Source organism: Oryzias latipes, chromosome 11, assembly GCF_002234675.1.
Source record: "Oryzias latipes chromosome 11, ASM223467v1".
In the NCBI taxonomy this organism is placed as follows: Eukaryota; Metazoa; Chordata; class Actinopteri; order Beloniformes; family Adrianichthyidae; genus Oryzias; species Oryzias latipes.
In genome coordinates, this window is record NC_019869.2 from 18705142 (window position 1) to 18728874 (window position 23733).

General features: G+C 41.1%; 2 protein-coding genes across 4 annotated transcripts in view; both read left to right on the forward strand.

Annotated features, from left to right (window-relative positions):
* Positions 1-411: 411 nt before the first annotated feature.
* LOC101156750 (serine incorporator 1-like) lies at positions 412-5389 on the forward strand. The gene is made up of 10 exons (XM_011481076.3): positions 412-549; positions 2527-2688; positions 2756-2943; positions 3043-3122; positions 3247-3384; positions 3719-3888; positions 4219-4309; positions 4387-4546; positions 4622-4837; positions 4920-5389. Exons 1-10 carry the CDS (start codon positions 511-513, stop codon positions 5056-5058), a joined length of 1383 nt encoding a protein of 460 aa, XP_011479378.2. The 5' UTR covers positions 412-510; the 3' UTR covers positions 5059-5389.
* A 2148-nt stretch (positions 5390-7537) lies between these two features.
* The window catches only part of LOC101162694 (transcription factor HIVEP3), a 30005-nt gene continuing 13809 nt past the window's right edge, over positions 7538-23733 (forward strand). The window contains exon 1 of one of the 3 annotated variants that reach the window (XM_011481077.3): positions 7538-7622. The gene's annotated coding sequence lies outside the window, so the exon portion shown is untranslated. Of the gene's footprint in view, positions 7623-20764; positions 20802-21036; positions 21244-23733 lie in introns of those variants that run through there. The other 2 variants (XM_023960001.1, XM_023960002.1) reach the window with 2 other exon arrangements.

Here is a 23733-nt window from a genome sequence, read left to right on the forward strand (position 1 = left end):
CGATGATAACAGAATTTTTACATGTAAAAATGGTCTGTGTTTATTTGACTCCTGTGTGTTGCATTTATTTTGCAGTAAAAGCTATATTTTGCCAACAGAAAATGTCATTTTTCAGTTAATCTTGAATTTAAATGAATAACAACTGTAGATATCTTTTCAACTGCCTAAATTTTAGATGTTCTTGACAGTAAATCAGAAATAATTTTTACTCTACTTGAGGATACTGTATATTTTATTGTTCCTATTTTGTTAGCTAATGTGATTAAAAAAAATATTAACATCTACTGAACTACAATTGTTTCGAGGCTGCAGTTCTTTCTGATTAAAGTTGTTGACTGCTTCGCCCAAGTCTCTCGAACAGCTAGCTACAGCTCGTCACGCGGACATGCTTTTACTTTGAAGTGACAGGTGGACATCCGGCCGTCATCTGGATTGTAGTTCACTTCCGTTTATCCCCGAACCTTTACGCCTTTTTGAGGATTTTCGACAGATTTGTGTTTTAGGAACATCATGGGTGCGTGTTTAGCGCTCGGGTCCCTCGCCAGTTGCGTAAGTACACACTATGAAATTAGAAAATGGGTGAAAATCATAACAAAGACGGGCTGTTTTCTTGTTTTCGACGAACAAAGTTTATGATTGTCTCAGTCGCCAGGAAATAGAGTTGACATAATTGACATTGACGCACCGACAAAGAAACTTAACTTTCAGTTGTTCAATTATTCGTCAGCAGGTGGTCTTAAATGTAAACATTTCTTTACTGACTCAGCTTGGAGTTATAAACGGGATACCGTGAATGAATCCTTGGCTTAGTTGTGACGTATAAATGTAAATGTAATGTGTTTGAAACTCTAGTCAACAAACAAAGTCCCTAAGTTTTCTTTTAACTTTATTTGATGTTCAGTTTTTTTTAGTATCCACTTTAACGAAACCTATTTATAACAGTTGGCTTTTGAAAAATAAGGACAAAAACAGAGTTTCCGGTCTGGAGAAGAGTGCAGCTTCCGCCTTTCTTCTGGACACGCCCCTTCTTGAAATAACAACAGTTTGGTAAAAAAAAACAAAAAAAAGAACACATTTATATATAATCCTACTTTAATTAACACTTGATGATATTTCAAACTAAGGAGCATTAGTCGATAGAATTGATTATTGGTATTAGAGTTTAATTTGAAATGCAGAATCTTCTATATTGAGCAAAAGTCCCATCAATTGTCACACACCTCGGTGTGTTTGTTCTCCACCCTCAGGAAGCATTTGATGGATTACTCTCTCTATCCAACCTCTTAATGTTAGTTTTCAGTCAGGGAGGCGTTGGTTTGCATTTTTAGAATCTTTGGTATGACTCGACTGGATTTGAACCGACAGCTTTCCAGTCTCAGACAGTGTGGACGCTCTACCACAAGGCCACTGAGTTCTTCCATTGTTGCTTCTTTCCCAATGCTATTGTTCAGGCTCCCTGCCGTTTACTTCAGGGCAGAAATCAGAATGGAAATGAAGGGAGAAACCTCCAGGGGTGTTTCAAAACAAAAAAGTTTCTAAAAAAGACTGACTTCTGTAAAGTTATATAAACCATTGTGTAAAATAGAGATTTGTGTAAACCTAAAATTGGAGGAAATGTGGGACTGGATGATCAGATTTGATTACAGCTAGAAGTCAGACTGTGGTTTTTTCCATCGTTTTTTATGCAGATGGAATCCCTGTAATGCCTTCTTAAGTCCCCTGAGCTGTCCTTTGAGTGCTGGTCTGGCTGGTTTCAGCGTTTTCCAGTGCTTCGTAGAAGGGCTGCTTGTTTTCAGGGCCAGCCTGAACTCCAAAGACTGGAATCCTTTGCTTTCCTCTGCACTAGGCCTGCACAATATACCGCAAATTTATCGTTATCGCGACATCAAGCTGTGCAATATGCATACCGCAAAAGACGGCGAGAATCGCAATAAATGTTTACCTTAAATGTGCTAAAACAATCTCATGGCAGCTTGAAATATTGAAGAAATGAAACAAATCCCTTTATGCATTTAACCAATCGGAAGGACCCATTTACGTTGTTGATCAATCAGATGAGCCCTTTTATGTTTGATGTTTGCCTCCTATGTCGACGAGGGTCATTTGGAGTATAATTTTTAAACTGTTGCAGTGAAATGGGATTGATGTTTTTGGTTGTTTTGCTATTTGTTTATATATCGCAAATTATATCGTTATCGCAATATTAATCACCAATATCGCATATCGCGAGTTTTCCTCATATCGTGCAGCCCTACTCTGCACCATGTCCAGTCTGTGTGCATGTTTAGTGAAGCATGGTGCCTCCCAGGGCTGGCGGTGCCCTGCATTTGGACTGTACAGGAAGTGATCCGAGTTAAAGGAGGAGTGATGAACCTCTGGAAACAATAGTTTAACTTGCGGTGAAGACATACGTTGTACTGGCAGCCACTTTGTCAGAACAGCCTGACCCCCTCCCCCCTAATTGAAAGAAGTACTAACCAGTTTGAATCTCCTCACTACCCCTTCCCTCCTCTCCTGACCACCCAGGCATCCTGTCTATGCGGCTCGGCCTCCTGCCTGCTGTCATCGTGTTGCCCTTCAACCTTCAACTCCACGATCAGCCGGCTGGCTTTCTCCTTCCTGCTGCTGCTCGGGACGCTAGTCTCCATCATCATGATCCTTCCAGGCATGGAGGAACACCTGAAAAAGGTTCTCCCTCCCTGCAGATTTACTCCAACATACGTTCTTGTTCCTAACCTCTGCTGCTTGCTGTCAGATTCCTGGTTTCTGTGTGGGCGGGTCCGGCCTACCTGGCATACAGAACAAGATGAACTGCGACATCATTGTGGGTTACAAGTCTGTGTACCGCATGTGCTTTGCCATGGCCTGCTTCTTCTTCCTGTTTTCCATCATCATGATCCGAGTGCGCACCAGCAAGGACCCCCGAGCTGCCATCCAGAACGGGTGAGGATGTGTGAGGCAGTGCTGCTCTCTGGTGGCCACACAGAGGCGCTGCGCCTGAAGGAACAATGTTTACAGCAAGGAACATCTTTGTCTTCGCAGGTTCTGGTTCTTTAAGTTTCTGCTGCTTGTTGGCATCACTGTGGGAGCGTTTTACATCCCAGATGGGTCTTTTAACATGGGTATGAGCAGCTCATGGAGCACAATCGCTCTGGAAATTCATTTTGAACAAATACTGAGTATTTGTTTTTTGGAAGCAGAAAATGATCAAATCTTTGTTCTAAAATATGTCCTGTATTTTCACAGTGTGGTACTACTTTGGCGTGGTGGGCTCCTTTGTCTTCATCATCATCCAGCTCATCCTGCTGATCGACTTTGCTCATTCCTGGAACCAGTCCTGGCTGGAGAGGGCCGAAAACGGAAACCGCAAGTGCTGGTTTGGAGGTAGAGGTTCAGCGACTCACACTGCTACTGCACCAAGAGATACTAAAAAGAGGGACATTTGCTCAAAGGTCCAAACCTGAGAAAGTATTAATTTAGGTTGTTTTTTTTTATCAGGCTTGTAGTAAAAACAATCATCCAAAAATCTGGGATTTATCTGGAAATAATGGTTGCAACAGATAAACACACAAAAACTGAATAATCAATGTTGACCAATATTAACCTTTCTTCAGGAAAGTCTGGCAGGTACAGTTCTGCTTTGTCTGTACCACCAGGTGGACCCTGAACGCATCACTGCCAGAAACAGCTCCTGACGTTCTCGTCTGTTTCCTCTTAGCTCTGCTGTCTTTCACTTTCATCCACTACGCCTTGGCCTTCACCGCCGTCGTCCTTTTCTACGTCTTTTACACTCAAACGGATGACTGCACTGAGCACAAGGTCTTCATCAGCCTCAACCTTCTGTTCTGCATCGCTCTATCCGTCGTGTCAATCCTGCCAAAGGTTCAGGTGAGGAAAAGGTGGTGTCGTGCTTTTTTTAAGGTTAGAAAGTAAATCAAACTAAATAAAGCTGTGAAAATGTTTTGGGCATTTTTAGTTTTTTGAGTGGGGTTGATGCTCTGTTGGTCAGCACATTTCACTGCAGAAAGGTTTCTGGTTTGAATCCCCTGTCCCAACCGTCTTTGGGGCAAATGATTGATGGATTCATGCCATACGACGGTGATGCTAAAACACGTGGTGTGACCTAAAACGCTGGGTGTGACCGGAGAAAGGAGTGGGCGGGACCTGTCTGCAGCACCTCCTCTCTGTTGTGTTGACTGTACATGTGTGTTTCCACAGGAGGCTCAGCCCACATCCGGTCTGCTGCAGGCCTCCCTCATCTCCCTCTACACCATGTACGTCACCTGGTCGGCCATGACCAACAACCCCAGTGAGTCCAGCAGCTGAACGGAATCGTCCTCCTGAGTGGTTTGGGGGAAAATCTCACTCTGAGTTCTTCACTTTCAGATAAGCGGTGTAACCCCAGTCTGCTGAGTCTGGTCCAGCATCCTGGTGCCACTCCACCACCTGGACCCGCTCCCACTGAGGCCCCAGGGAAAGCGCAGTGGTGGGACGCTCAGGGCATCGTGGGATTGATTATCTTCTTGTTCTGCACCCTCTACGCCAGGTATGGAGCTGCAGAAGAACCTGCAGGTGTTTCCATGCAGACTTTTCGCAAAGCCTGACGCTGAGCTCTTCGCAGCATCCGCTCCTCCAACAACGCTCAGGTCAACCGGCTGATGCAGACGGAGGAGGGGGAGGGTCTGACCGTGGATGCGGGGGATTCCACAGACGAGAAGGGAGTCCGGCGTGCCGTGGACAACGAGGAGGACGGGGTGACCTACAGCTACTCCTTCTTCCACTTCAGCCTCTTCCTGGCTTCACTCTACATCATGATGACTCTCACCAATTGGTACATGTGAGTATCAGATCCCCCACCCCCCCACCCCAGAAACAGCAAGCCAGCAGAGCCTCCTAACACCCCTCGTCTGACCCGACAGGCCCAACACAGACTACGAGTCTATGCAGACCGCCATGCCGGCCGTCTGGGTGAAGATCAGCTCCAGCTGGATCGGCCTGGCCCTCTACCTGTGGACTCTGGTGGCACCGCTGGTGCTGCCTGACAGAGATTTCAACTAAGGGGGGTCTGTGTTGGGGATCAGGTGTTCAGCACTGCCAGAAAAAGGTTTTACTGGTGAATGCTGAATCAAACCTCCTCAGAAACACATTCCAGCTTTCACTTGTTCTCGCTTCCCAGCACTCTGATGAAGAAATGCACTACAGTCTTTCCCTGAATGATCTTTTGTCATGTTTCTTTCAATCAGAGAAGTGTGCCTTGTTGTATTTTAGTCTCAGGTAACGTAATAGATGTATTTTGCTACACAGGGACCGTCGCCCTTTCTACGACATTTACCAAAGTGCCTGTTCAAATTCACCTTTTATGAAAATAATAAAGGTATGATTCTCTTCAGTGGTTGCAGTTCACAGTTGTGTCCACCAGGGGGCGCTCAGGTGGAATCTTCCAAAGGTGGGGTCAGATTGTTTTGTTTTAAAAACTGTTTTATGTATATCCCACAAACCTGCTTTTTTGCTGTACGAAGTTTATTAGGTTTGATTTCTTAGAGTAATCCGATTCCAATTTATTCAAATTCCACATTCAGACGCGAACTCATTTGGTATTTTATGAACTTCAATATGTTTTATGGGTAGAGGGAGGAGCCTACATTTCAATGTTAAATCAATTAGTCATCCCTCAGGGAAGATGTTTTTGATCCAAACATCTCTGACTGTTCAGTCATGAACTCTGACCTTAACGGAATCACATGAGGCCTTATTTTCGACTGTCTTCTGATTCTTTGGATGAGTTCTCATCTGTTCTGGGAAGGTTGTCCACTGTTTCCGTATTTTCTTTAATTGTGAAGGACGATGATGCAAAGACAGATTCCAACATCTACTCAAAGATGGCCTCTATTCCAATTTCTTTGTAGAAGTTCAAGTAAAGGACAGCAGATGTAGAGATGAAGACGATTAGGTTTTGTGCTGATTTTAAATTTGCATCCTGGTTTGAATTAGATTATGAATTTGTGGTGTTAAATGTCAGCATATCACTGAGCAGGAAGGGGCAGCTTAATGCTGTTCTGTAAGTCTGAGTGAAACTCTGAAGCCCGTTATGGGTTCACACTCCACCGGGGACGCTCCTCTGTCTGTCTGATCTGACTTACTATATTCAGCATTTCCCAGGAGGAGCTCCTCCTCAGAATTGCCAAGAGCGACCACACCTGTCCTCCATGAGGCAACCAGAGGCCCAACAGAGCTCATGAGGCAGAAGAATCTTCCACGGGATGAGTGGTTCCCTCAAACCTGTCAGTGGAAGAGCTGACAAGGGAAAAACAGTAATGCTGTACAACATAAGCCATGTCTCCTACTCCTAAAAATCTAAACAAAGATAAATAAATTTTAAATTCAGTAATAATTTAAAATTGGGGAATTGCGTGACAGAGTACACAATGCCAAAACTACATTTTTAAGTAAACATATATTTTTTAAAGGTATTTTCTATGACAAGATTTCTCACACAATTCACAATATTAGGAAGTTTGTGTTCTTTCCTATTTTTTCACAACTAATATATTTATCAATTCAATATAAAATTAATCAATAAATTATTTGTCAAACAGAAACTGAGCTCAACTAACTTATAGAAAAGTGCAAACGTTTTTTTTTCTCATCCTTCTGATCCTATGTTGGAATTAAGCCTGAACATCTCTGCCAAAATACTGAACTGATAAATTTAATATTCAACACAATAAGCCAATAAGCATATTTGATTCCAATAAATAAAGTGTTCATTAAAATTCCAAACGAATTTTGATCGCTTTTGCAAAACAAATTTTACCTAAAGGAATATCCTTAACGCTAACAACTAGTGGTACCACTTGAGCAATTGTGGAACTTTTTATTTATTTATTAAAAAAATAGCTTTTTTCCCCAATTAGCAAGAAGTTGATTCAAAGTGAAATCAATAACTTTGCTGAATGGAGATTGCATCGTCTTAGTATAGATTGTATTTGATTTAGCCTCTGAAAAACCCTAAAAATTGTCATACTAATTATTCTCTTAAGATGGTTTTCATTAAATTTTGTCCAACTTTTTGAAAAGTTTTAGGATGTTTTTCAAAAAGCAACTACTTTTTGAGGTTAGGTCTAAACAGGTAAGGAATTTTATTGCTTCGCTTACATAAAACAGATGGCACATCTAATACACCATTCTTTTATTAGTGGTTTTCAAAAGGTCTGCTAATTCTATGTTAGTGATTTGCCTAAATGTGACCTTTTTTTCCTAAAATATGGATCACTCACCACGCTGTTACAGTATTTTCAACTATAATCAGAGCTGTAAAGCTCGTTACAATGTCATGACTTCATATCCGATTTGAAAGAAATGTTTGATTATGCAGTAAACTGTTTTCTGTGTACAGTTCTATTTACTTTGAACAGCTCAGTTAATTATTTTGGTCATAAAGCTTAAAGATGTTAAAGATGCAAAGGTCACTAAAAAATATAGTGTGACATTTCAAATCAGCAGCGAAGCTTTTATTTTGAAGGTAGTGTGATGGGTCATCCGGCTTGGTGAACTTAATATTGCTTGACGCGGTGGAGCCACCGTGGCCGCAGCGCAGAGAAGTGAACTTCAGCATCCTGCAGGTAATGTGGGCTTCCTCGTAACGCGGGGGAGATATTTGGTGTAAAATTTACGATAGTTTTTTTTTTTTTTTTACGTGTTTGTTGTTGGGCGGTCATTAACGCGTTGTTCTAGTCGCTGCTAACGGTAAGGTAAAACACGGGATGTGCAAAAACAGAGCTGACAGGTTGGGTCTGGCTGCTTACATGTGTCTTTTCATTTTGCAAACACTCCGAGGTGATGCCGCTCGCCTGGTATATTTGTCCAAACCTGAAACTGGCTTCATTCATTGTCTCTGAGAAAGAGGAGGAGGCGCTGAGCTGCGCAAGTCCAACGAAACTCAGCAAAAATAGACCGGAAGTGAGCTAATTTACCGGTCTTACGCTTCAGGTGCAGGTTCTGTAGTGAATATGTTTAACGTCTCGTGTGGTTTTATAATCATGCCTAGCAAATAACGCACGGAAAAGACGACAATTTCTGGGGTTTTTTTTATGTTTTATTTTGAAGGAATATTTTGCAAGCTTGTTTTTCCGCTAGCTTGACGGCGGCCGTACTATCTGGGCGCAGTGATAGATAGCATTGTGCAAAATTACGGAGAAAACCTCATTGCTGTTTATGTTTATTTGAACTATCAGTTTGTTTGTTTTTTTCTTTCTTTTTTTTAATTTTCTCGCGGGACCACATCATTCCTCAGCTGATTTCTGCTTTAAATGGTCATGGCCTGTTTCCGGGCACAGGTGTGTGTGTCACCTGTCTGGGTTTGTGGGTTCTAACTGCCGTTGTGTGATGTCACTGCCAGCAGCGGCGCTTTGCGCAGCCCCTGGAGCCTCCATTCAAAAAAAAAATCTGGCAAGCAAGTTAATATTAATCGATACGACTACAAGTGCGCATGCTCAAGAGGGATTTGATCGGAAAGAGTGTTGGAGATGTCGGCCAGCTGTTTTGGGGGAGAAGGGGGTCATTTCTTGCTGTGTTTACAGTTTCTCCCTCGCTGCAAATGAAAAAATAGGGAACAAAAGGTTTGGTGCAAACGCGCGCGGCGGCTGCATGCATGCAGGAGGACAGCATGACCGCCTTCCTGCTGCTCTGCAGGAACGAGGAACACAACATGACATCATGCATGAGGAGCAGTCCTTCCTGCAGCCGCAGCATCAAATCTAACACAATATTACATAACCTCCACTAAGCTTAAACAGATCTGCGCTGTGGATAAGCCTCTGCTGCCTGATTTTTTTTTCTTCCTCTATTTTTTTGGGTATGTTGTCATTTTTTTCTGTCTGTAAAATCCAGACTGAAAGGGAAAACCATGTGTAAGGCAATGTGGCAGCATTGACTTAAGTCTCCTGACCTGCTTTGCAGAAGCTGGAAAGGCTGTTTGTTCAAATCAACACTCATAAAACCCAACTTCAGGTTAAGTTAACTCGTTAGGATTTAGTTTGTTGCTATAGCAGCACAGTCCCTACTGCCAAATAGAACGAAAGCAAAGGAATTAATGATATATATATTTTTTTTAAGTAGTATTTCCGGGTTAATTTATGTGTATAATTGGTTCTGGAACACAGATATAAAGTTACTGCTTTTAAACATATCAGATCTGAGGATTACAATTGTTTGCTTACTCCCTGCTGTTAGATCTTTGCAGTTATGTGCATTGACACTAAGTATGTGACGCATGTTCAAAAACACACATTCTTGTATGCAATTTTAGCCCATGACGTTCACACTGAACTAGCAGGGAGGGGCTTCTTCTTCCTTTTTTTTTTTTGCTACTGTTTACTAGCGCATATCCACCACCCTGTTGGTGCAAAGTGTCGAAGCTTTTTCTTTCACAGTTCTATTCTTATATAAACCACAATTATTAATTACTGACGATCAATTTTTGAACGGATGGCACTTCTGGGAATGAAAAGAAATGCCATCTATTCAACACTACCAAATCTGTGTTCCTGTTAGGTCGATGTTCGACCTAGACAAACTTTCACTGCGTGTTCAGTGGCCAAACGTTTGCATTGGTCTGGTTTAAAGCAAGTTTTATTTTATTTTATTTATTTATTTATTTTTAATAAAAAAAAAAAAAAAGCAAGCTATTTTCAGCTTTGTCACTAGCTTGGGAATATAGGACCCCAAACAGGTTGTTTGCACATGTTCACAGCTGGTTTTGCAGGATTATGAGGTCAGTTTTTGGTAATGCTGGAGTGTTTTAATCATCCAGTGAGTATTTGGCGAATTTACCTGGCTCCAGTTTATTTATATTCTACATGTGCTTCAGCTTTGAAGTCAAAGGGTTTAAAGAACACAGATGATGTGCTTGCATATTTTTGGCTTGCTCCCTTCAGAGCAGAGAGGGAGGGGCACTGTGTGCCTGTTGCATTGTGGGATGGCTCTGTATGAGGAGGAAGAAGACAGCATCGGCATTCAGAGCGCCTGGTCTGATGCGGCTTCACCTATCAGTGTCCTCATGACAGGTGAAAGGCGAGGACACCCGGCCCTCTGGGGCTCAGAGCCCCCCCCCTGCCGCTCATCAAAGTGGGAAAGTGCAGAGCCATCAAAATGTTGGCATTCGCTGCAGGACAGTTAACACAACTGAAGCAAGTGAAGGTGGTTTACTCAGAAAAATGTGCTTCCGTTGAAGGTCGTTTTGTGTTTTTTTTTAAACCACAAAACAAACAGCGATTCCCAATTATTTAGACCAGTGTCACACAAAGGAAGACAAGTTGATGGAAAATCTCTGCATTCTTCCTGAGGGTGGGGCTTCACACACCTGTAATTAAACCACACCCCTTTAACATGTATAACATTTAAAAACCTCACTGCTCTGGATTTCGTCTATGGAAAATTAAGTTGTTTTCTGTCTAAAAACTAAAAGAAAACAACTGCATGAAAAACTGAAACCTTTTCACATTTTGTTTGGATTGACTAATTATTCATTTTTTGGTCTTTTGGAAGCCCCCTCTCTCTTCTGCGCCTCAGTTTGATTTTTTCTTTTTTTCCATGTTGCTTTTTATTTCTTTTCAATACATCCGTCATCTTGTTGGTGCTTCCTGTTCTCCAGCATTTGTGGTTCTTTAGGAAAAATCCAGTATTTTCCCATTAAAAGACATAGAAATCATTTTATGTTCCTTTCCATGTTATGAAATGATCAACTTGGCTCAGTTGTGATTGAACAATGGAAAGCTCAAACCCTAAAAATAGCCTTTTGAATTATCTAGCATGTAAAAGTCTTGCTTTGAGTTACAGCGATTATTAAAAGAGAAGAGAAGTCCCCATGTTTTATTAGACTTTTTAGACAGTCTTTCCATCAGCAGACAGAGTTTAGGAATCATTTTGGTCTCACTTACTAATTTTTGAAACTTTTATCCAAACTTTTCTGGAAGATCTGAATGTGAAAATCTGAATCTATCTTTATATGAATTGATAACATCATAACATGCAATAAAAAAGAAAAAAAAGTCGGTGAATGACCTTAAAAGTGGTCACTTTCCTTTGCTGAGATGGAGATCAATGCTCAATGTCATTGATCGTTTGTTAGTCTAAATATGATCTGGATCATCAAAACAAGTGTTTCAGATTATTACCTAACCCAGAAAAAGATCTGTCTTTTCCTGCACACCATCAAAGCATTTTGTGACTTTTATAGAAAATGAGCTTAAGTGGAATAAAATGGGAAAATTGGTGTGTAAACCTCCACTGCTATGGTAACCTGTTCCTCTCTTTTGACTCGATACTTTCTTCAGAATACTCCAACCCTCTGTGAAGAGAAACCCAGTTCAGGGTAGATGTTGGCGTTTTCTGATGGTTTCATTTAGAACAAAAATTCTGGACGAGCTGTCCTTCATCTCTGTGGTCCCGACTGTGGAGCTTAATCAGGATCTTCATTTGAAATTTACACTCAATTCACACATTTATGGTTTAGCTATTACTAAATCTAAACAGTTTATCCTGTTTATTTTTATGTTCTTAAATGTGGATTTATTACATTTTTTTAACAGAAAGTTTTGTTGTCTTACTTAGTTCTTAGCTCTTAAATAGCCTTTCCCCTTTACCCTTTTTTCATTCAAAAGAAAGTCATCCTAAAATGATGTTTGAGTGTTTATCTAAGCTGTGGAGTTTGGCTGGAATGCTGCAGCAACGCCTGAAAAACGGACTCATTTTAACAAACAGGCGCTTCAAGAATCACAAAAACGGCAACAACTGCAGTGATGTTTTCCTGAACAGGCTGAGAACGCGCAGTCCGCCAGGTTTCTTCTTCTGCAACATAGACGTAATAAAAGCGTCGGGCCACGCCGTGAAGAAATGCCCTTAGAATAGAAATCCCGAAGCGTGAAAAAGTGGTTTTCATCTCCAAACGGACAGCATCCTGTCCACCTCCCAGTCCAGCTGGGTGAAGCTGCAGAAAAGCATCCGGAGCTCAACAAAAAGTCAGTCAGACCAAAAACCCAAGTGTTTTGCACATTCCTGAAATCCTGAAGCATTTCTTAACAACCACTTCTTTTTGTATCACAACCTTATTTCTAAAAAATACAAATGAGAGCCAGAACAAACAGAATTTAATGTCAGAAGCGTCATCTTTGCTGCTGAAGAAAGAAAAAAGTGATTGATTTGTTAAATAAAAGGAAACCCTCCAGCGAGTTCTTGTCTTTTGGAACGTGCATGTTTGAAGCTCTCAATGCGGGCCCTCTGCTACAGAGTTGGATGCTGTTGGATGCCATCAGTGGGCCTGCAGGCGAGCGTATGGACACAGCTTGGGCCGCTCTTCCAGGTGGAAGGACCTCTGGTTCCCATGACCCCCTCAGAGAGAGCCGGCTGTCGGGCAGAAGGCCTGTCAGCTGCGTTCTCGGATCACCTCCTGAACTTCACACGACCAAAACCAACAGAACACTCTCATGCCTTCCCTCCTCTGTAAAGACTTGTTACAAATCGAAATGCTTCCATGGAAATAATTCGTCAAACTCGTCTCCATTCACAGCTGGAGATAACAGATTGTGGTGGTCCTGCGAACAAAGTCTAGATGAAACTGTCATGACTTGTCAAACAAGAACTGTTGAAGTATTTCTCATTTCTTCCTTTGCTCCATGTGAAGACATTTTTCACCAAAATCCAAAGACTTACAGACGAACATGTATCTAAAAAAAAAAAAAGAAAAAACTAAAGTAATACCAGTTTACATGCTGCACAATGGCATCATGTAATCCTTTACTCACCAAAAAGTTCAAACTCATAGCTCTAGATGTGTAGGTTTGGGTGTTTAGTTTGAATGGATGCTGAACAGTTGGGGACGCTCCCATCAATCAGCCACAGAGCAGAAGCTCATCGTCCTTTGAAGAAGATCATGCAAAACCAGATGCATTACACACCCGGGCCTTCAGTAGTGCCACGTCTGAATCACTCAACCCCATATTGAGCATTTTACGATGCAGAAACAAGCTTTGCATTGCATGTAGAAAAATCCTGTAGCCACAATAAATGCCTCTAAATAAACTGAATAAACAAAACAGTAAAAAAATCATGTTATGCAACTACAACCAGCAAAAAACATTGAAAATAACCGCATCAATTTTGAATATCATTTATTATTATATTTATCATTTCACTTATCAAAAAATTTGATTATTTGAAGACAAAATATAAACATGATTCAGATATTTTTTATCTGGCCCTGACAGCCCACCACTATGCAAAACAACAAAGCTTCATCATGTGAAGGATGTCACTGGGCTTCCTGTAGAAAGTCTTAAGTCTTTACAAAAAAATGAATTTACAGTCGGTATAAATAATCTTCTAAATAAAATATCTGGAATTAGATGTTTTTAAAATTCTGTTTTTGTAAACTTGTTTGCCAACTGTAAAAGTGTTTACTCTCCATTTCTACACCCAACGGTGGGACAGACAGTTAGGTTAGTAATTATTACCAAAATATCCGAGCTATTTTATAAACTGTCATTAATGTGATTTAATCTGCTGAGAATGGATGTTTATATATTTCCAGAAATGCAGGGATATTTTGCATTTGCATTTTCATAGCTACTTTCCTCCTTCTTTTTCACAGCAAAGTTGCACTTATATGCTTTCAAAGTGTCATTTTATACCTGTTAGAATATTAATTACAAAGCTTAAAAAAGTATTTGGCCAAACAATTTCAGATGTTAAAGGACAAACGGCGAGTCTAGATAACAAGCAAGAAACGAGAATGCCTTTGCTGAGTTCTGGATCAGTTTGATATTCCTTTGGGACATAAAATATTTGAACTGTATCTCATCTGCCTTCATCTCTCTTTAAACTCTTGTTGACAATCCCATCTCTGATAAGCCTTGTTTTTTTTCCAAGCAGAGCTAAGACTGTGGCAGCAAACTGCAGGCTTTTGCATTATGTAACTGCAGTTTTTTGTTCTTTGTCTGGATTTGTCCCCAGTAAGTCTTTTGTTGTTGACCTTCCCGTGGTGGAGAGTGTTGCGGTTGTAGACCGCTCCCTCTCAGATGCGGGTGGCGTTTGGTAGACCTTGTTCTGACTCATCAGTGAAGTTATCGCTAATACGTTTGGTACCAACCGCGCGTCTGTGGAGCACGTATAGATTCCTGAGCAGGCGGGCTCTCTGGCACGCTGCCTCGCCCCCAAGCTGTTGATTCTCTGTTGGTGAAATCAGAGAGCATATGGCCGCTCTCTCTCCACATTACATCACCTTGAGGTCCAAGCAGATTGGTTTGCATTTACACTGCAGCTCAATGAAAAACCAAGCTTCTTGGGTTTTGGGGGAGTTTGATCCAGACTAGGCTTTGCTGCAGAATTGAACCGGATGTACCAAGGGTCAGCAACTTCTCCTTTCTTTCTGCATTTTAGCAATGCTGCTTAATCCAGCACCCAGCCCAATCTGATGTCCCAGGCTTGACTGTGTCAGTGTTGATTCATGGGAAATCTTACTATACTCTGTGGTGGTTAATCTGACAGAGTTTTATAGAATCAACCTTTGAGGTTTTCATCAACTACACACAAGTTTCCATTAGCTTCTAAATTGAGCCTTTCTTTCCGGCTCTTTTAGTGAACAAATACAAAGTTATCACTTATGTTTATCCAGTATTACTGTTAATTTAAAGTGAATACAAATAAAAGGTTGTGAAATGTGTGCACTTGCATAAACCTGGTATTAAGTCTGTATTTTCATGCCTTAAGGCAGTAGCGCAAATAAACAGCAAATGTCTGCTTAAATGAATTCTGTCAAATGTCTGTCACTGTTCTGAGGGACTGAGTGGTTCTTCCAGGGGTGGCAGAGAAATGGCCATTGGCCTTCTGGGCCGTCATGGTGACCCTCTGGAGAGCTTTCCTTGATCAGAAATCAATGCTGTGGGCTGTGTTCCTGCAGCTTCGTAACATTCAGCACATTAAGAGCAAAAACACTGTGGTGGCAGATTCTCCAGCTCTGTGGCTTGGACTCCAACACTTAGTGTTTTATGGTTTTTATTTCTCAGTATCTTCAGCAGCACTATGCCGAGGTTTCTGTAGTTGGTTAGACTGGGATTTTGCACTATGCAATACACCAGTGCTGTTTGCTCATTGGCATATTTCAGTGTTTGATGGTTCCACCCTCTCCTGCTTTCTTCTGGGTGCTTTGTTGTACATTTTTCTTTACATGTACTTCTACTGACATTTTTGCATTCATTTATCATGGCCTCCATGACATTTACAGATAACATTCAAATGTTATAAGTTTTAATTAAACAAAATAACTTATGTCCAGGTGAATTGCTGTTTGGCTTCTCTCTTTTGAATCTGTGATCCATGGGATATTATGGGCATCGTCTGAGATCGGAAGAACAATTTTGTTCACTTTCAGGTTATATACATGTGTGTGTATATATATATATATATATATATATATATATATATATATATATATATATATATATATATATATATATACACACACACGTGTACACACAGTCCCCTAAAGTCAGACCAGGTTGCTGGTCTGACTGGAGGGGAAGCCTTAAAGCAGAGCATCTTTGTTACAGTTCTGGTGACGAGTGGTGTCTGTTTCAGTCAGTGGCTGAGCAGAAACCCAAGCTCACAACCAGAGACCACAAATGTTCACACAAACAGCCCAACTTAGATCTGGAGTCAAGTATAACCAGTGGCTGGTTGTTTTGGGCATTTCCTCTCTGCATTTGCAGCTTGTTTTTGCTTGGTTTGCACAATAACTCCCATTCTCTACCAATCTTTCCTTGTCCCTGATTTGGACTGCAGCTGCTCTAAATATACAGTTTTCCACTTTTTTTCCTCAATAACCCTATTGTCACCGAATCAGTAAATATTGACGAGGCATTTTTTTAGATCTGTGGATCATTCTTGGAAATCACTCGTTTATAGAGTTTGGTGTGGCCTTTGGACCATTTCCTTCTTTTTCTAATCCTTTTAAACCCCAAAGGTTTGACTCGGTTTATCGTGAGTTGCTGCCCAGTGTGGCGTGGAATTCAACAGCTGTTCCAGGTGTGTTTTTCCAAATGGGATCTTAAATGGTTTGAGATTTGCCCGGCAATCAGTGTAAAGAGCATTAGTTAGAACAATAGTTACGAGTTATTTTGGTCTATGCTTCCCATTCTTAAAATGTAACTAATGTGAGTTAGCTTCAATTTAACAAGGATGACAAAAGTGTTTGTCAGTTAGAAAAAAAAAAAAAAAGCTATTTTCACTGAAAAATAAGTGAACAAAACAAACAATTGACCACTAAGCTGTAGAAATACTCCTGAAGGCAGTGCAGATCCAGACATCTGAACAAGCTTCACACATATAATCAGAATGAACAAATTACTCATCTGATGGCATTTCTGGAGATGATTCCCCATTTTTGACTGACAAATATTTTACACAAGTTTACAGGCAACACCACAGTGGTGGTGTCACCTGCAGTTATTTAATATTTTTTGAGAGAAAATGGCGGGCAGCAAAGAGGAATACAGTTTAAAAGAAGTTTGGCTGGTTTGCGATCTGGTGATCTTCTGCTGGTGCTCCATACAAAGTCTCCTAAAATACTGTGTTGTCATATGGTCCACCATCTGCACAGAGGTGCTGAGGATAGTACTCCAGTCTAAAGAGTGATAAACACATCCTAGAAGATTGTTTGGTGTTCACTTCTTACACTAACAGAATTGCACAGTTCCCTCTGCATCATGAGAAACCGAAAACATCCTTAAGGACCCTTCACACCCTGGACACTTTTGTTTTAACTGCTGCAGTCAGGTCGACGATACAGACAAATCAGCCATACATTTGACATTTGGGGCAAGCATGGTGCAGACATGGACCAGTTGACCTCTGATCGGAAGATCACAGGTTTGGTCCCCCGGCCATGTGTCGAAGTGTCCTTGGTAAAACATTGAACCCCACATTGCTCCTGGCAGTAATGGGTTGGTGCCAGTGTGAGGCAGCGGAGTGTGAATGTGGGTGTGTAAGGGTGACTTGGATCGGGACTATAAAGTGCTTTGGGCCTTCTAAGAAGGCAGTAAAGAGCTATATAATATACCCCATTTACCATATTCATGCGTACACATACAACAGCCATGACTGCATTAACCAACCAACAAACTACTGCTTTGAAGGGAATGTACAAGAAGTGACGAGATGCTCTCTCTGGTTTTTGTTTAGTTTTGATCTATTTTTAAAATTCTGTTTGAATAACTGCACTGTTAGATTAGTATGTTATGAATGAGATTTATTTCTTCTGAGAAAAAAATTCCTCATGGGGGTTTAGAACGTTTCCAAATATAGTGAGAAAATGGCAACACTGAAATCAAAACAAGATACTGGAAGGGATCGTACCCACTGTTGAAACATGGGGTGTACTCGTTTTTTTCCACACATTGCTTCTGCATTTAACTTTTTTCCTGATAGTATATCTACACAAACATAGACATTTGTAGTAAAATGCACCATATTGTTGCCACAGGGGTGTACAAGTCTCCATTGGTACACCTTGAACCTACAGATGGGCTTTTTTGGTCCATAAAGGTCTTCTTGTAAAGGTGTTCTTGTGCATATGTGGTGTTTGTGTGCCATAGGAAGTTTAGCAGCCGAGTCCAAAGGCAGCACGACCTGCCACAGCTAAGCTCTGCTCTACATCTGTCCTCACATTCTAATGCTGGGAACCGGGACGTCCTTCTGCAGCTACAGTGGCTATTTTTCCTCTGTGGGCCCTTAAAATTGTGGCAGCCACAGACTAGCCACAGCTGTTTTTCTGTGGCCATCAGGGCAGGTTTAGGTTGAGAGGGGCATCTGTTCCCTTCTGGTGGAGGGTGGAGGCTGAGTCTCTGTTCTACCTGTGGGTGGGTGTCTAGAGGGATGGTGGGGGGAACCCTGTGGTTGTGGGTTTATGTTGGGATTGGGTTTGCACACACAAAGTCATGTAAAAGTATGATTCAATTTTGCTGATCCAGACAGTTTTTATTTTATTTCTGACAATACGGTATATGAAAAAAGTCTTTATATGGACTACACTATAACAGCGCGATAGGTTTAAATGCATTTAAAGAAAAATAAATTCAAGTCAGTCTTGACTCAAATCGTCATCGTATGTTTTCTTTCTACATTTGTTATTACAGTTATTGTATCAACCGTTTCATTAAAGAAAGCTCCAACTTTGATCATCTTCTTGTAAGAGAAATTCAAAGGGAAAAAAAATGTACCAAGATTGAATCCCATTTTTAGGGATCCGTGATCATTTTGGCAATAGAATCTTTACTGGCAAACTTGTAGTAAGTTTATATAGTGACCAACATGACCATTTCTCCAGCAGATGTAGTCCATTAGAGATTTAAGAATGTACAGTTTTTATATTTCAATTCGATTCATTTTTATTTATGTAGCCCAATATTACAACACAGTTGTCTCAACGGGTTTCACTAATTGTACAAAACATTAAATCAGTTACAATACAATAAAATGGCGGATAAACTAACTAAATGCACTAAACAAAACTGCCATCCCTACCCTTAGACTCGCTAAGGAAATTCTTATCATAAGTTTATTAAGCCTAGATTTAAAAAAAATCTCAAATATATATGCCAAAATGTTTCTAATCTAGGCTCAAAGCAAATATAAACAACTAAACAGGATATTGCTACCAGACGCCAACCAAGTCAGATGTTGAATTAAGCCCATGCATTGAACAAAAGCCAAACACTTCAGAGAAAAAACTCATTGGCTGCCTCTTTATTTTTCACTTTGAACTTTCTCTTTAGAAATCATGACCTGGATAAAAAGAAATAAATAAAAATGTTTGATTTATGAAAACACGAGTGGATAGTTGTGGACCTTAGTTGAAGGTCTTAAAGGATATTTATCGACAAACTGGAGGCAGAAAGACATCAAGCACTGAAGGAAATGTTTACGTCCTCGTTGTAATCCTCAATCACAGTGTTAAAGGCTTTTTTTTTATCTTGTAGTTCTTGGTAGATAACAGGGATTAAGAGCTGCCAGAGCTTTTCCCAACACCATTTCAGCTTTCTTGTGATTTTTCCAGGTGATAATCACCAGCTTCTGTAAAGCCGTCTCACTATAGAGCCCACACCCAATGAAGCTGAATTGGTTATTCTAAACAGAAAATCCAAATAAACTCTATATTTCCCCTGAAAGATGAAGCAGTACTGCCATTGTTGGACAAACATGACTTATGTAAGCAGAAAACAGTTCAGAAGCTATAAAAATCCCTTCTGCTTCACCATGGTTAAATGTTAATGAATTGCACAGCTTGAGGTACAGTTGAGGGAGAAAAACCGTGCAGAATCCTGGTTTGTTTCCTTCGGAGGTTTATGACGACTGTGCAAATAATTCCATTTGTAGATGCTTGATGGCACATATTGTGACCAATATATTATGTCAGTGGCCAAGTGGTAGAGTGTCTGTCTTGAGACTGGGACAGCCGGGGGACCCAATGGTTCCTGTGCACGGCTGTGACTGCCGCTCACCTCTGCCAGGGGATGGGTCAAATGTGGAAAACAAATTTCTCACACCCCTAGATGTGGAAACACGTGACTTGCAAAATCCACGTGTATGACTCAGCATCTGTGACATTGACATTAAATCACATATGTGTGTGACTTTAACACAACACACTATTACTGTGCAATGGCCTGAACATCCTTGTGATTCACTTATTCCAGCAGAACTCCATTCTTTGCTTCATTCTCTATTCTCCATTGCAATATTTTAACATGAGTAATCCTGTTATATCCTTATTGAAAACTGTAAGTTCTGCTTGTAATCGCTTGTGCAATTAATTTTAGAACATTAACAGCATATAGTACACAGCTTGTGTGATCTATTTCCATTTACAAACTATTTCTATTTAGGATCTTGACAAATCAGACCCTCTGTTTTTAGCCTCAGGGAAAGATATCAGTCCTGAGGAAAAATTAATCATCATGCATCCTGCATTAGTCATTATGTCATCAATTATGTTAGATTATGTTATTTAGTCTCAGTTTAGCTGAAGAACAAAAAATATCCTTCCTTATGATTTTTTTTCACAATTTATGAAAGTGGCTGCATCCATTTTTTATATCTAAATAAAGAAAGAGCAGGTTTTAGCTTTTCACATAGTTTCAATCATAAATCAGCAGTTGAAGCCCCCCTCAGCTGTCTCCCCTTTTTTATGCTGGCTGAGCGAGCGTCTCATCATCTCATCCAGCTGCTGCCTTCCCTCCCCAGCTCTGGTTCCTCTTTAGCCAGCTGAGCAGCGGCGTGAAGGAGCTCAGAGTGATGTCTGCAGCATGACCGCTTCTCCCAGGGAAACAGAATTTCTTTTCCAGGGTTTTTCCTCAGACAGCAGCGGCATCACCTCTACAGGCGTGCTTGGAAAAACACACGAAGTAAGCCGCCCTTGCCCCCGCCCTCTCCCCACTAAAGCCAGCTGTGCAGCCTGAGACCGCAGCCAAAAAAGCCCAAGCTTACGTCAACGTCCACATCCAGAGAGAAACGCCACCAGAGAGGTGGAGATGGGGGGGGGGGGGGTGGATACGTGTCCCCTCCTCTTCATTCACATGCATAATACACTCAGCTACCTGTTTGTGAGCTCAGTGCACGCAGAGCGCAGACTCCACTACAGCATCTCATTCATCCTTTTCCTATCTCTCCTTGTCTTCACCTCTACCATTGAGAAGCAGAAGCAGAGGACCCCCCCCCCCCCCCCCCCCCTTCCTTCTTCAACCTGCACCCAGGTAAAGGAACGGCGCACTCACACTCCTGTTTGTGCTGATTTCATGTCTGAAGTACTGGCTTTTCTTCCTTCATGTCTTTGTTATTGCACTCGGCTGCATCATCCACAGGCTAGAGGAGGAGGTGGGGTGTGTTTGTGCTGGAAGCAGCAGAAGCTTGTAAGCGTGTGGGGAAGATTCATGCGTCGTATGTGTGAATGAAGGGGGGGGTGACTGCGCTGAAGCTAGCAGCTTGATCTGAATGGGCTGCCTGTGCTGTACATGGATGCCCCCCCCCCACCTCCCACAGCCACCACTAGTGTACTCCCAGTCACACATGGGAAGGTGTCTGTGCAGACTCCCATAGGACTCTGCTGCATCCCCGACGAGCTGTGCATCAAACTGTACTTCATGTTCTGTTTGTGGCTGACATGGAAACAGCACAGGTGACGGGCAGAGGCTGCAGGTGAGTCTGTCAAATCATGAACTCACGCCTCTGACCAACCATTTTCTCCTTTACTGGTTATTCTTGATGTAACTATCGGTGAAAACGCAGCGACACAATTTATGTTATTCTCTTCAAAGTGTTCTCTCTCCCAAAAAAAAAAAAAATCTGCCTCTTCTGGAAGGGTGGGGGCACCTCCGCCTGCCTCACTCCCTCTCTGTTTTCGGTGAGGATGCTGGAAGATAAATTTAGCCCTCCAGCTCTCCTTCCATCTGCTACCACATGGTTTAGGGCCGTAACCATAGGAACCACCGCTGGGTGCCCATTAATGTGAAAAGAGGAAATTGACAAGATTCTTTTAAAAAGCCATTTATGCATTTTTTTTATGCAAGCATGTGAGGTCTGCGATATTAATTCTGGACGTGTTTAACTGCCCCACAAACTGGCTCATAAGATGTCATTGTTCAGTTTAGGAACTTTTCCTCACCTGGTAATCTTTTCAATTCTAGGCGGTTCTATGAACAAACATAGCTGGGTTTAACTTCATGTGCAATCTGATGTCTTGTATAAATGAAGGAAAGTCAAGGTTGACCCGGTTCTGCTGGATCTAACAGCAGCATTTGACACTGTAGACCATAGTATTTTAATATGCAGGCTCCAGAACTCTGTGGGGATCCAAGGTACAGCACTGGACTGGTTTAAGTCTTACCTGGCAGAAAGAACCATGTGTGTCAGCTTGGGTGGTTTAGAATCTACCACAACTCAGGTTTCTTATAGAATTCCACAAGGATCGGTTCTAGGGCCACTCTTGTTCTCTCTGTATCTGTTACCCTTAGGGTCAGTCTTGAGGAAGCATTTCTTTTCATTTGCTCGCAGACGACAGCCAGATCTATCTGCCGTTTAAAAAAAAGATGATCTCTCCATGAAGCAGCTCCTGTCATGTCTTCAGGACATTAAGGACTGGTTGGCCCAAAGCTGTTTGAGTTTTAATGAAAATAAAACGGAAGTTTTAGTTTTTGGACCGAATGATTTTAGTGAACTTTCCCAAGTTGATTTTGGTCCCTTGACTAACTTTTTAAAAACAAATGTCTCTAATCTAGGTTTTAAACTGAACAGTCATTTTAAACTGGATCAGCAGATAAGCTCAGTGGTGAAGTCGAGCTTTTTTTACAGCTGCACATTTTGAAACCGTAATCCACGCGTTTCAAAATGGATTACTGTAATTCTCCGTATATTGGACTCAGCCAGTCGTCTCTCCCACGTCTCCAACGTGTTCAAAATGCAGCTGCCAGTCTTCTGGTTGGAAGTCGTAAGATGTTGTGTTTTAAGATGTTTTAGTGTTTCCTCATTTCTCGTGTTCAGCACTTTGAGTCGCCTGCTGTTGATTGAAAGTGCTGTATAAATGTAGATGAGTTGAGATGAGTTGAGCTGAACTGTGATTTTTTTTTTTTTTTTGGGTTAAAAACTTGGTTTATGAAGCACAAAACACTTATTTGCAAACATGCACCAGCTGATGGTGACTCACTGAGATTTTTGAGACCTGCCCAATCATTCTCTTTTAAGTGTCTAAGCACATTTTTTTCCCTAATATTGAGGCTATTTTGTTTTAGTCTTTTTTTCCCTATTTGGCCAATGTTATACTTTTATCCTCTGTTGACTTAAGTTCCCTGAGTTTTGTGAAAACAGAGTTTGTTTTTCATAGACGAGGGGAAAAAAGTGTTGGACTCACAGTGGTTGCGTTTATAAATAAACGGTAAAAAACCAGGTTACCATCACCTTTCTGCTGCTGACCTGTATTTATAAATATCATCTAAACTGGAATCATAATTTTTACCGGAGATACCATACCCAATCAGCTATGAAGCAGGCTCCTGTCAAAAGTGTGTGCATGTCCTTCTGACCTACAGTGTTTATTCGCTTTATTTTCAAAATCATTGAGACGCTTTGTGCAAGCTGTAGGGTTCCATCATCAAGTTTCATCTTGTAAATTTGCTGATACAGCAATTTAAATTTAGTCAACAGATAAAACAATAAAACTGCTGGTCATTAATGCAGAGCTCATTTTTCAATTTTAATAATTAAAAGAAATTAATCTTATTTATGGTAAATATTGAAGCTTCACAATGCAGAATAGCTTTTTTTTTTTTTTTTTTTTTTTTTTTTTAGGTGCGCAGCTTTACCAGTCCATTGATCCTTTAACATCAGAGATGCCACTGGCTACATCTAAATAATACACGCTCTTTGACCTAACATAACCTTTTGATCGTTCTAGTTCTAGTTCTGAAATGCAAAATAGTGTTCTTAACAGAGTTTTGCATAACGGCAAAAACCTTTCTTCATAACAGAATCAGCTTCTTTGATTGCATAAACACTTCACAACAGTGAAGTAATGCAGCTTCAGAATTCGCTGGAATTACATCAGTTGTGTAAACGGTTGAAGAGTTACGGTAGGCAAAAGAATGTCAACATTGGAGCTAAAGCTCTGGTGGGAAACCGTTAAAAAAGGTCGTG

Excerpts from the sequence above, each read along its gene's own strand:
- LOC101156750 (XM_011481076.3), top strand. The coding sequence starts at position 511 with ATGGGTGCGTGTTTAGCGCTCGGGTCCCTCGCCAGTTGC. Across the intron at positions 550-2,526 it reads TCGGGTCCCTCGCCAGTTGC|GCATCCTGTCTATGCGGCTC; the intron begins GTAAGTACACAC and ends CTGACCACCCAG. Across the intron at positions 4,310-4,386 it reads GGCCATGACCAACAACCCCA|ATAAGCGGTGTAACCCCAGT; the intron begins GTGAGTCCAGCA and ends CTTCACTTTCAG.